This window comes from Somniosus microcephalus, chromosome 20, assembly GCF_052327205.1.
Source record: "Somniosus microcephalus isolate GS21.2 chromosome 20, FLI_Smic_1.0, whole genome shotgun sequence".
Lineage (NCBI taxonomy): Eukaryota > Metazoa > Chordata > Chondrichthyes > Squaliformes > Somniosidae > Somniosus > Somniosus microcephalus.
The window spans coordinates 22,536,274-22,548,612 of NC_141006.1; the positions used below are offsets into that span (position 1 = coordinate 22,536,274).

General features: G+C 44.9%; 1 protein-coding gene across 2 annotated transcripts in view; it reads right to left on the minus strand.

The window, feature by feature from the left end:
- stk40 (serine/threonine kinase 40) overlaps positions 1 to 12,339 on the minus strand; it is an 83,997-nt gene that overhangs the window by 50,563 nt on the left and 21,095 nt on the right. For both annotated transcript variants that reach the window (XM_085962395.1, XM_085962396.1), the window contains exons 2-6: positions 11,206 to 11,332; positions 9,250 to 9,335; positions 7,633 to 7,773; positions 6,270 to 6,491; positions 4,239 to 4,291 (exon numbers count right to left, since the gene is read on the minus strand). In XM_085962395.1, the coding sequence (XP_085818521.1) occupies positions 4,239 to 4,291; positions 6,270 to 6,491; positions 7,633 to 7,773; positions 9,250 to 9,335; positions 11,206 to 11,332 (629 nt within the window). The remainder of the gene's footprint in view (positions 1 to 4,238; positions 4,292 to 6,269; positions 6,492 to 7,632; positions 7,774 to 9,249; positions 9,336 to 11,205; positions 11,333 to 12,339) is intronic.

Sequence of the window (12,339 nt, forward strand, 5' to 3'; positions counted from 1 at the left end):
GGTACTATGGCCTAGAAATTGAGTGCCCTTAGCGCCGATTTTGCGGCGCTAGAGGGCCTAGCGCTGCATTTGTCGCCGGCGCCGAAATTGCCTGGGGCCCTTACGCCGCGGTAGACCGGTAGCGCTGCGCCGGCACCGATGACGTCATCGGTGTGCGCAGCGTCCCGGTTGCCATGCCGACGGGCCCCAGCGCCGAAATTCAGTTGCGGCCGCCTCGCCCGTGGCAGCCGCAACTAAGACTCTGGCAACCGAGTCTTCCCCGAGTTAGCGCCGGCGCATTAAGGTCGCGCGGCGGCCGGCCGCTTTCCCGTCGGCTGCCTGCCCGCACCTCCCTCCCCGGACTCCTCCACCCCCCCCCCGCGGAACAGATGCGTCTGGCCTGCAAGCCCGGCACTTGTCCGAGGTGCCGGGCTCATTTTTTCAATAATTGAACGGACAGCGGGCGGGTGCAGGCAGCTCCTCCTTAACTGAAGGAGGAGGCCTGCACTTCCCCAGCCTGCCGCACCGCATCGGGTGCCGCAGCGCCGGATTAGCGCCGCAATTCGGCACTCAGCGCCCATTGGGAGGCGCTCACGCCCGCCAGTAGCGCCGGCAGCCGTCTGGGCGCGGCGCTACTGAATTTTTGGCGCGCGCAAGGGAATTAGCGCCGGCGCTAAATTTCCGGCGCTAAAGCCCTGGCGCGGCGTCAACTCAATTTCTAGGCCTATGAGTTTTAGCCACAAAAATTCTGTTTAAAAAACATGCCATTCAGCCAGTTTCAAAAGACTCGCTACCTGTACATGGAATGGTAAAGCTTTCAAGTTAAAGGTAAAGCTTTCAAGTTAAAAACATGTTCTTCCTATGGTCGAGTAGAAGAGTCAGAAAAAGGAAGTGGGGAAAGTATCTTCACAGTACCATTCAGGGAACTTGCAGCTACATTACACAGCACACCTTCACCTTCAGGTTGGACCTGGTCGACATTACCTTGCTGAAAGGCACAGGTGTACAAGCTTGTTGGTAATCTTTAAGGCAGGCTCCAGCTAATAAAAAGACACTGCTGCACAGCGAACCACACCAACAAGGGAAAAGAATAAAAATTGAACTTTCTCAAGTCATTAACTGAAAGTCCTACTGCTTGCAAACAAGGACCAATGATTCAGGTTACTGCTGCTCATTTCTTTCTCTCCCCAATACAGACATGTTCAACAATTCAATGCATTGCAGGAGAACTCCCCCAGTATAGTATCTCTGTAATGGAGACTGGCAAAAACCTGCAAAAGATAAGATTTAAATCCTACTCAACAGGAGCGCGCAGGAGACAGCTTGCAAGTATGCAATTGGGTCGTCCCCAAAATAATGGCGGCACAGTGCTGGTGGAGACTTACTATGCATTCATAGTTTCAGCTACGGTACACCACCAGCTTTATTCTTTAAGAATTTGAAAAACAAACACACGTTGCTCATGCTCAAAGGAGTAAATTACTTGCCAATAGCAGGCATTTGGATGGGTTGGACAGTATCCTCAAATCAAGTCAGAGTAATGTTCAGCTAAATCAAAACCCTGCATTAATCATCACTGAAAGACGCATGCAAGAGGCTGTGAACAGCTTCTGCACCCAACGGCAAAGCTCTCCCTCGTACTAGCATTCGCGGTCACTACCTCCATCTGTGAAGAACATCCCAGGTGTAAGGGATGAAAATAAAAGAAAAATGATATGAAAATTAATTTTATTTGAACATGAAAGACTTTTTTTTTTTAAATAGATTTGTTTTTAGTACTTTGAAGAAATGAAAGTCAACAGCTCAAAGAATGAGCTGCTGTTTGGACTAGTACTGTACCAACATTAAAGGAATCTATTCCAGAGACAAATCATAATTGCAATCCCTCTAAAACTAAATCTAAAAACTTGCAGCATTTTTATGTGGTGCAATCACCTTAATCGAACTATTATTAAATGACGCACGTCCAGCACGGACTCGCAACATTTTATTGCAGTACAGTATTATGGTGCCTTCCCAGCAGGCAGAGTTTTGACTTTTTGTAGATTGAAAAGCCCAAAAAGTACTGGCTGCTGGGAGGGATGTTAGATATATTTCTTAAGGCTAAAGGGATCAAGGGATATGGGGAGAAAGCAGGGACAGGGTACTGAATTTGGATGATCAGCCATAAGCTCACTAAATGGCAGAGCAGGCTCGAGAGGCTGAATGGCCGACTCCTGCTCCTATCTTCTATGAGTCTATGCTTCTATGTGCTTTACTGCAACTTACACATGGTTCATTCAAGTGTTTATGAATACGAATATCCCTTCTAGTCTTTATACAAAATATTTATGGGGGGGGGGGGGGGGGGATTCTAATGAAGGCTAGAAGCTATTCTCTTCACGTTGGTAATAAAGACTCTCAACCTCCTGACGTACGACAGAACTGCCAAGTGTACACTCATCAAGGGGATAGTCCCTCAAGCCATCAGTTATAGCACAGTATTAGCCTGCATTATGTAACTTGCTGCTGGCAGCAATATTGTGGTTTTTGAAATAGGCAGGACACATTTAGATTTAAAAAGCCACAAAAAAAGGTTCATAATTTTTTTTTTTAATCTTAACCATGCAGCTGGTACATTTGCTCAGGAATGGAAGATTTACAGAAGTGGTTAAATAGATATAAATAGGTATATATGAAGAACAGGGTGAGAAACTGAGTGGCAGAGAGACTCGCACGCAGGATACAGAGTATCTGATGCAGGAAGCAAATTAACCAATGCTGGTGCACTGCTCAGCATCAGCTCCAGGACATCTATTCCTTGATGGGCGCAACGAGGTCACCGCTCCGGGTTACTGAACTCAAACTTCGCCGGTACGGCCATTTAAATTCAACCCAAGTGCAACAACTTGTTTTCAATCACTTTTTAAAAGTGCCAGCAAATTAAGACTGGCAGTTCTGAACTGAATCAGTTAAGCTACAGTGGCCAAGTTTTTTTTTAAAAATTAATGTTCAGATATGTCCATCATAAATTGATAAGATTTCAAGACTCTGCAATCACACAGCTCTTAACAAGGAATTAGCATGGTGCTGACTTCAGGTTTATTTTTTGCATCAGTGTTCCAGCCAAACGAACTAGGATATTGGATATGGGGAGGGGAAGAAAAGAGCAGAGGAAAGCAAGAGAAAAGGACTGCTGTGTCAATACAAAAGGAATATCAATTGCTGTACAAGATTAAAATTAACCATGTTTGCTGAGCTGAATAGGATTAAGCTGATCCCACACACATCCAAGCAACTGGCCAGGGAATGCCATGCATCACAATGTTTATCCTTTGGTGAGGGCATATGCACAGCTTCTTATTGCTCGGGGGTGAAGAGGGAAGTGAAAGCACAAGACTAAAACTTTAAATGAAATAATAAAAGCTGAAAATGTCAGGGCTGCACAACAGAACAGCTGCACCTGAAGGAACAAGATCTTTTCCTTTCGGACACCCACTGACCAGTGACACATGTTCTGTATTTGCTGTTTTTATTGCAGATTTCCAGCACTCAAGTTTTCCTTGGTAATCTCTGAATTACTTCAGTTACGTACATCAGCACATGGAATGGTCACATGAATTTATGCTTCCAAGTCTAATGTTTACAGCTTGAATACCAGGACCCATCACGTTGCCAAGTAGTGACTTACTGATGCCTCCTGACTGACTCAAACCAAACCAGTTGCAACTGGTTTCTTTACAGAAACAGCTCTCCTATATTTAAATATAAATGGGCAACAAGGTTGGGTTGATGAATTGTGTCGGACACTGGGCTTTCACATTTTTGGATCTGGGCTCAAATCCAGCCCAGATTAACAGGATGAAAGTCACCCCTTGTCCACTGGTTACCACCAGTCCTCTGGGAGACGATTTTAAGCAGCCTCAGCCCAAATACTAGTGGGTATTGGCCCACAGCACAAACCTACCTACAACTGGCACTAATGGACAATCACACACAGAAAGGCCACAGGTGGCTGATGTGTGAAAAGGAAAAATATCAGTGGTGCAATAGACAGGTGCTCTTCTGAGCTTTGAGTCTAGGCACATAGGTGGAGTAGAGGAAGCTTTGCTCTAACTGTGCTCTATCTGCTCTAGGAGTACTTGATGCTGACATTGGGTGCCCAAAGACAACAAGTGTTCCATTCCCCTGCACTAATACTCATCTTGCAGAATATTAACAAAATGTAGATTCAATAATTGAGAGAAAAATCAGTCCATGGTAGTTTCAATTTACTGTACCTTTTATTTAGCACCATGTTCCCCAGCTTCAGGTCCCTGTGCACAATGTTCTTCTGCAGAAGCAAGGAGAAAAAGCCATTACTTTTTGTAATTGAGCAGCCTTCTCCAAAGCAGGCAGAGTGGAGTTCAAAGAAAAAGTAGTTTATAAAGAGTCATGGCCAATCAGTGGCTTGGTTTATGTCAAGCTTCAGAGCATCAAAAATCATTTTAAAGAGCAGGTTTCTCAGTATCAAAGTCACTACATTACAAACCACAGTTAATGGTGGGGTGTGCTCATCTTTGATCTTACCATGTCAGGATGGTCCAAGAGAGTTTGGGACATCCATTCACAGCTGCTCTTCACTACATGGCAAGTACCTAATTGTAGCTTTTTTTGGCTGGGGAGGGGGTTAAGGAGTGCAGAAGAGTCAAAATTGGAACGAGTAAGGTACCAAACGCTTCCTCAAAAAGGGGACAGGGGAAATTTAAGCAAGAACACGTACCTGTTAAATTAGTTACACAAATCTGGAAAAAGACTATATATAGTGTTTCTTTAAATAAAGTGCATCTTACCACAACTACTAGCTGGGATTGCCTGCCCAGTCCCTGCAGTTGCTCCATATGGGCTAAGATTTTCTCTGGCCACAAGAACATGTACGATTTCCAAACAGATATCAACTGCAGAAACCCATTTATCATGTCGCTACACATACCAACCAGAGGAATTCCTACCCCATGACCTTTATCTATATAGATAGAAGCAACAGGTAGATCAGCAGACGAGTACACAATAGCATTGTTTGACTTACTTGTGGAAAGGTTTACATCAATGCCACTGATCCTCTCACTTACATTGGTGAAAGAGGGAAAAGCAAATGGGCAAGTAAGAAGAGCATTGGCAAATTAAACACTATGGGGGAGAAATTGGGTGAGTAGCGCCACCTGTTAGCGCCTAAAGAGGCAGGCAGTGGCTGTAGCGCCACTGGCTGCGCCTCCCGCGATATTCAGGAGGGGCGCTAATGGTGGCGTTAGCCTGTTGCGCTGCGCCGCCACCGATGACGTCATCGGTGTGCGCAGCGCCCCATTCGTGCCCCGTTCGCGATATTTGGTAGCGAATGCCGCAGCTGCGCCGTTAGCTACCCGCGCCCGGTTCACGGGGCCTTACTGTGCCGGCAGCGGCGCAAGTTAAGGTGGAGGTGCGGGGCGGCCGCTTTTTCGGCAGCCGCCTGCCAGCACCTCCGTCCCCGGCCTCCTAACCCCCCCCCCGCGGCATTGCCAGCTGTTTCCCGAGAGCCCGGCACTTCTCCTTGGTGCCGGGCTCATTTGCCGGCACTCGCGATCGGGGCGCGCGCTGTTGCAGGCACCTCCCCCTTAACAGTGAGAGGAAGGCCTGCAGTACCGCAGCGTGCCGTGCCGCAGCGTGTGGTGCTGCGGCACGTTGCGCTGCGATAATCAGTTTCAGCGCCCTAAGAGGGACGCAGAGCGCCTCGAGCCTCGCCCCGTGTCCCTCGAGCGGCACTGAAACTGAATTTCTGGCGATCGGTATTACTCCGGTCGCTGCGCTAAATCCTGCGCTCAGGCGACTTTTGCCCCACTTTGGCGCCCCAACCCAATTTCTAGGCCTATATGCTCACAGAACTGTAGCTAGTCTGCGTTGCTAGGTAACTGTTCCCTCCCCTTTGGGATGCTTATTACGTATATTAAAAGCTACTCAAAGTAGACAAAGTTAAACTAATGAGATCTTTACTCAAAAGATAAGTGAGTGGAATGATCTACCAAGTCATACAGTGGAGTAAAATACATTAAGGAAGTTCAGAATGCAGTTGGATACTAGGCAGCATGAACTGGAATACGAGAGAGCAATGTTCCCTATAAGCTGCACGGTCACACAGCTGTTTGCCGGTCCCATGTTATCTAATGTACACTATGGGGGCAGGGTAGAGGGAGGTTTAATTTACATCCCTCTAAGCCAAAATAGAATTTGCTCCATCCACCAGCACGAACATATCTGTTTCAAATAAAAAGCAATTAAACAACATAAAATCCCTTTACCTTATGTAAAGCTTCCACTACCCGTACCACGTCATAGAATATTGCGATTGTTTCACGCTCACTAAGCCTCTTCTCCTTGATGACATAATGTTGTAGATTGATGAGATCTGCAGTTTTGTCACTAAAGTCATGAGCACAGAGGCAGTCCAGAACTAAACAAATCCTTTTCTTCATCCTCCGTACAAGCTTGCTGGATTCAAACTCTTCTACAACAGCCCTATCCTGTAAAAGAGTAGACATGTTGAGAATCAGGCCATTAGAGGCAGCATGTGCAGTGCAGATTTATGAGCAGAGCCCCAGTGTTTCAGAACATCTTGGTAACATTTGTGAGCATACAATAGGCATTACATTTGCATACTTGTTATGAACACCATAATTTTCTCAAAAAACACTGAATTCACTCTATGAATTTATTAATATCTTCCCTCGTCAATAAATTCCACTTGAAGATACCTATTCCCTTCCCACACTGATTGCGACACACTTTGGCTCTCCCAGATTACGGACCGCAGCGAGCCCACACTCCTACAGTTTCCAGGCTGTCAACCCTTCCTCACAAAACAGTCCTTTAAGAACATGCTGCCCTTCCAGCCAACAGTGCAGCTTTACTTTACATCATGAATAGCTGCGCTACTGTCTCAAGTGGGATAACTAAAATGGGCGCAGCAATTCGGATGCGCAGGGCAGCTAGTTGGAAAAATGAAAATAGAAGAACCACCATAAATCGATCGTACCTAATCTCAAATCCCAGTGTTCACCTGCACCCACTTTTACCTCCCCACAACTGGTATAGTATGAATTGGACCCCTATTGCAGAGTTGCCATTTGGGTTAAGAGTACCTTTGCTTCCTGTAGTTAAAGGCAGAGGATATTAAAACGTCAAGCTGCAGACATTTGACTTCTAAAGTAAGTTACTTTGATTATGGACTCATTTCCAGCATCACCTTACATTGGAAGTGCTTGCATAAACATGAACCAAAGTGCCAGGCAGAAACCATGAAGGGGGAAGAAATTTAAATTCAACTGCAACTGCTCCCAGAGACCAGCGGGCACCTGCCTGGCCCAGAAAACACCCAAGTGGGAAGAAACCTTGATCAGGTCCATAAGGATAGGTGCTCCTTATTACTTCAATGACCAATCCAGATTACGGTTTGAACAATTTACGCCGTGTGCGCCACTGGGCTCAGTTCTGCTTTAAATATTTTATGGTTATGATGCAACTGTGTGAAATAAATACTAGTTTAGAAAGAAAAATAATTTGCAGAAAACAAAAAAAAAAAGCAACAGACACGATTACCAGAAGCATGTGCATGATCAATGAGACCAGTGAGAGTACCCATGCACTGTGCTTTAATATAGTTACCTGGAAGAGACCGTGGTGATGCACCACTCCATCTTGATTGTGAAGCAGGGACAGAAGGGAGTACTCTGTATGCAAAAGCATCTTTCCTTGTCTTTCTTCCTGAGTTTCCATTCTCTCACCTCTATCTTCAAGTGTGAGAATCTAAAGGGGAGGGGAAAAGAGAGTAGTCAGAATTCAAATAATTATTTATATCAGAATATCTCTTTATATTTTAATGACAGAATATCCAGTATACCCAGGCATCTTGCAAATGAAGTACATACTGAATCAGCCTTTGACGTTTAAGCTTTTCAACCAAATGCAATTAAAAGACACTGAAATGCTAACAAGATGCAAATAGGCTCCTCACTGACTCTTGGGAGAAGCAACTTTCCCTGCACATATAGAAGGACTTGCTCCCAGACATGTCCCTTAAAATACAGAATCACAAATTCAGCACAGTAGGCAACCATTGGAATCATTGTGCCTGTGCCAGCTCCACATTGAAACTACCTGCTCTAATCCCATTTTCCGGCTCTTTCCCCATGCCATTTTCTCGCCCTCAAACAACTAGTAAATTTATGTGGGGGAAGAAAAAAATCTACTAAGCTCTCCTTTTATGCTTCTACCAACCCCAAATTAATGCCCCCCTTGTTACAGATTCAGTGACCAGTGGAAATAATCTTATTTAACATTAGATCCTTTTTAGCGCATAATCCTAGTTAGTCATCACCATGTCCCACCATTCTAGTAAGTCTATGGTGTACCATTGCAATATCTCTACATGTCATGCAGATTTATGACACTTCTATATTTAATTCCCTTATATATAAAATCCAGGATCCCAGTTGCCCTTTTGTTTTTCCACCTGCAATCATGCTCTTAAAAATCTGGAAATGGTCTTCTGGTACCTAGTCTCAATAGCCATTCATCCAGGGAGGACCTGGACAGCAAGTGTGTCAGCAAGCGTTGACTGTTGGAAGCACCAGAGCTGAACTCGATCCCATCCTCCAATGCCCGCCCATGCATACTTTAGAAGGTTTGGGGGGCGGGAAGGGAGAGAAGTGACTGGATACAATCGCAATAGTCACAAATGAAAATGGCAGACTTGCTGGCTACAGTCGATGGTACATGGAGCTAAATGAATGCCAGTGGTTGAAGCATGGCCTCCCATCACCTCCTCTTCTAGGTAGGGATCCTAATAGCAGTTTAGCTGCTAACAAAGGAGACCAGTATGGCCTTGAACTCAACCTTCACTGGGCTCATTTAGCATATTGGTACCTTAATGCTACAAGAAAAAATAAAACCAATATGCCTTTACTGTGTGATACTCTTAATTCATCACTTGAAATTGCTCCCACCAACACCTGCGACAAATCTGTAATCACTGATACTTCATCCTCAAAATGGTCTCTTTGGATTCATTTGAAAGGGTAGAGCCTTTAATTATGCTGTTGGGTCTCTTTCATAGTTCAGGTGGATGCAGTTTGACATGTCCACTATTATGCTACACTGATATCTTCATGACAATATTGCTTTTGCCAATTTTACTACTTTAAATATAATTGCATGTATAGAAACACATCTGTCCTGTGCAACGGACATTTTACAAAATGCTAGCAGGCACCCTTTACTCACTTTTAATTGATAGAAGTCATCTGTTCCATCTTTTCTCGCCAAGCACTGAACGATGCTCTGTACAGGCGAATTTCCCAAACGAGGACCTAACCAAGAGGGAAAAAAATTGCTTTTAAAAAAGAAAATGCACACCCCAGAGATTCCTTTCAATTCAGTGGAAGGCCTATGACTAACGCACACTTACATAAACGACTTCCCCAATGTGTAGGACTTCTTAGTCATTTGAAAAATCAAGGTTATTTTGTGTAAGAAGTGCTCGCTGGGAACAGCTCAGAGTATGACTAATTGTTTTTGAGTCACTAAAAAACCATAAAACCATACAGCTGACAAGTTCTGCTGGAGACTAAAGCCCATTTTCCAATCCCTTTTTAAGACACAGCAAAGCTAGCGTGTCATTTATTTCAAACATTCCTGGAAAAATAGATATCAAAAGAAAGAGTGCTCAAATTATTATTTAATCAGAGTAAATTCTCTTTCCTCTTCAACGCACATATGGATTCACAGGCGCTAGCCCTGCACCCAAATTCTGTGTGCCCCTCAGTGTTGGCAGCAATGTTCCCTCTAATTTTTTATTTTAGGTGCACAGTCCCTTTAAATTTGCTGCACGGACATGCATGTGCGGCATCTTTTCCAGCGTTACAGCGGGTGAGCAGCCTGCGCGGGACACCTCGATCGCTGCGCAGCCACACAGCTTAAGGGGGAACGATGGTTAGCAGGTTGCTCAACTGCACGTAACATGCAACCTTAATCCTATCCTCACTCAACACTTGCAGCAGGAGCAGGATTCATTTGATAGCGATCAGAGGCAGAAACCCCAGCCGATTTTTTCCCCCTCCCTAACCCAGGGGCTGTGAAGCTAGTTGTAACTTTTCTACTGCTGCCCAAGCAGAGATAAAGAAAGACTTGCATTTATACAGCGCCTTTCACGACCACCGGACGTCTCAAAGCGCTTTTTTCACAGCCAATGAAGATTTGCTAACTCGCAGAGATGGAGGATCAAACTGACCAGTGTGGCTCAGATACCCCCTGCCTTAACTAGCGGAAGCTTCGGGGAAGTACACTCCCTTTATTTGCAAAATGCGATCTACATTCCGAAAACCACAGCAGGTTATCCCCTATCTACTGGCGGTTGAGGCATCATTTGGTCACTTATTTCACAAGGGCAATGGTGCTCGAAATGATCTGTATGCATTTACACACCCCGATGTGTCACGAGCTTCAACTTGCCGAGTCCATCATTTTGGCAAGAACGTCCCACCCTTTACCTCCTCCCCCGCCCCCCCCCCCCCCACCCGAAATGATCTCTCCTGGGATAAGGTCCCACAAGCACCTCATCCAAGTACCCAGTGTTCATGAGCCTGGAGAGCGAGTGTTGGCACAGCTGATTGCATCTTCATCCGATTTCCAACACACGAGTTTTCAGTAGGGGTATCTGGGCAACGAGCAAGAGCAGAAACTCTGGCCAATGTTTTCATTAGCCCTGTGCGCTGAAACGGTTTTGTTGATTAGCGCCTTTGATGGCTCAGTTGGCAATAGCAATTGGTGTCCCAGCCACAGACACCAAAGGTCCCAGGTTGGATTCGCTGTATGCCGAGTTGATCTTAACCAAGCACTACAATTAGCCTCAGTGTCTCAGGCTGCTGAAGGGGAGGGGAAAAGCCTGTGGGGGGGAGGGGTCCTGCTCCTGATCACAATCTAACACTGGAAAGTGTCCATGCCAGGTGAAGACAGGATTGAGCTGTGCTGGATTACACTCTATAGCTGGATTAATCTGTCAACACTCACCATCTAGGCTCACTCGAAGAGCAGCCACATGGCAAGGGGTAAAGAGTGCCTCCGGAACTGAACCCAGTACACGTTCAGGGTAGGAGGAGAGAGAAGTGGCCAAGAAAAAATACAAATTGATGCCTGTAATCAGCATTCTCCCTCATAAAAATCTTGCAACTGAACACTCACCCAAGATAAACGGCCCAGCCCTTTTGCTGTTGCTCCCAGAGATCCCTGGACAAAGAGCCTTGGATCGCGCCGAGGATTCACCGGCTCCTCTGTCTGGCACTCTCCTCTTCATCCTGCAGTCTCCACTCTAGAGAAAATAACAAACATTTTAAAACATCTGCTTCACCTGGGTTGATTCAACTGACCAGAATTCATTTAAAAATGACCCGAACTAACCAGTTTAGCAAGACGCCAGTTAAATACCTATTTGATGCGTACAACCTGAAATTAGTCCCCACTACAAGGGATTTAATTGAGTTGGTAGCTCCTGGAAGCAGAGGCACTGATGCTGCAGCATGATGCAACCAACAATTCCCAGCCATGGAAAGCAAGAGCAGTGAGTAATCACCACAGAATCTCCTCAGTATCACAGTGGGCAGGGCTTTTTTCGTGGAATTTAAAAAAAATAATTCTGTGCAATGAATTATGTGTCACTGCAAATTAAGTGGTGAGGAAAGCCTGGCTTTCAGTAAATTCTTTTTTTAGAGAAGCCATTGAGCAGCTTCCCAGGAAAAGTGTGCATTTATCCCTACGTGTTTTTCCTTTATCTTCTAGATTCTTGCTGCCACAGATCCTTTTCTGCCCATCACATCTCTTCCCTACACTTGCTTACAACACAGAGACTTATTTTATTGACTTTTTCTTGGCTGTGTTCTGTGTTGGCTGAGCTGAAGCAAATTTTTACTCCACAGAAAGCAGAGTCGAGAATTTTATTTATTTATTTATTTATTTTTTAAATCGCCCCCACCCAGCACTGAACTTTCGCAACCACCCTCCCCCACCTTGACTGAAAACACATATGCTGATGGCAGCAAAATGATTCATTAGCCTAAATTGGGTGATCAATTACTTGTGGTTAATGTTCTTACTTAGTCATTTCAAAGCTAGTTATCAAGAGTTATTTTTGTTTAAGTAGATAGAAACTGGGAGATGCCTATTTGACACACCCAAAATTAACTAAGACAGATTTAGCAGTTCTAAAGTGGCATTTTGTACTGCTGACATTTTCTGACAGCTAGGTTTTCACTGATTTTTTGGTACAGTACACCATAATTCACATGAAAACAGGATATGATTGATTGAGAGAAACTGACT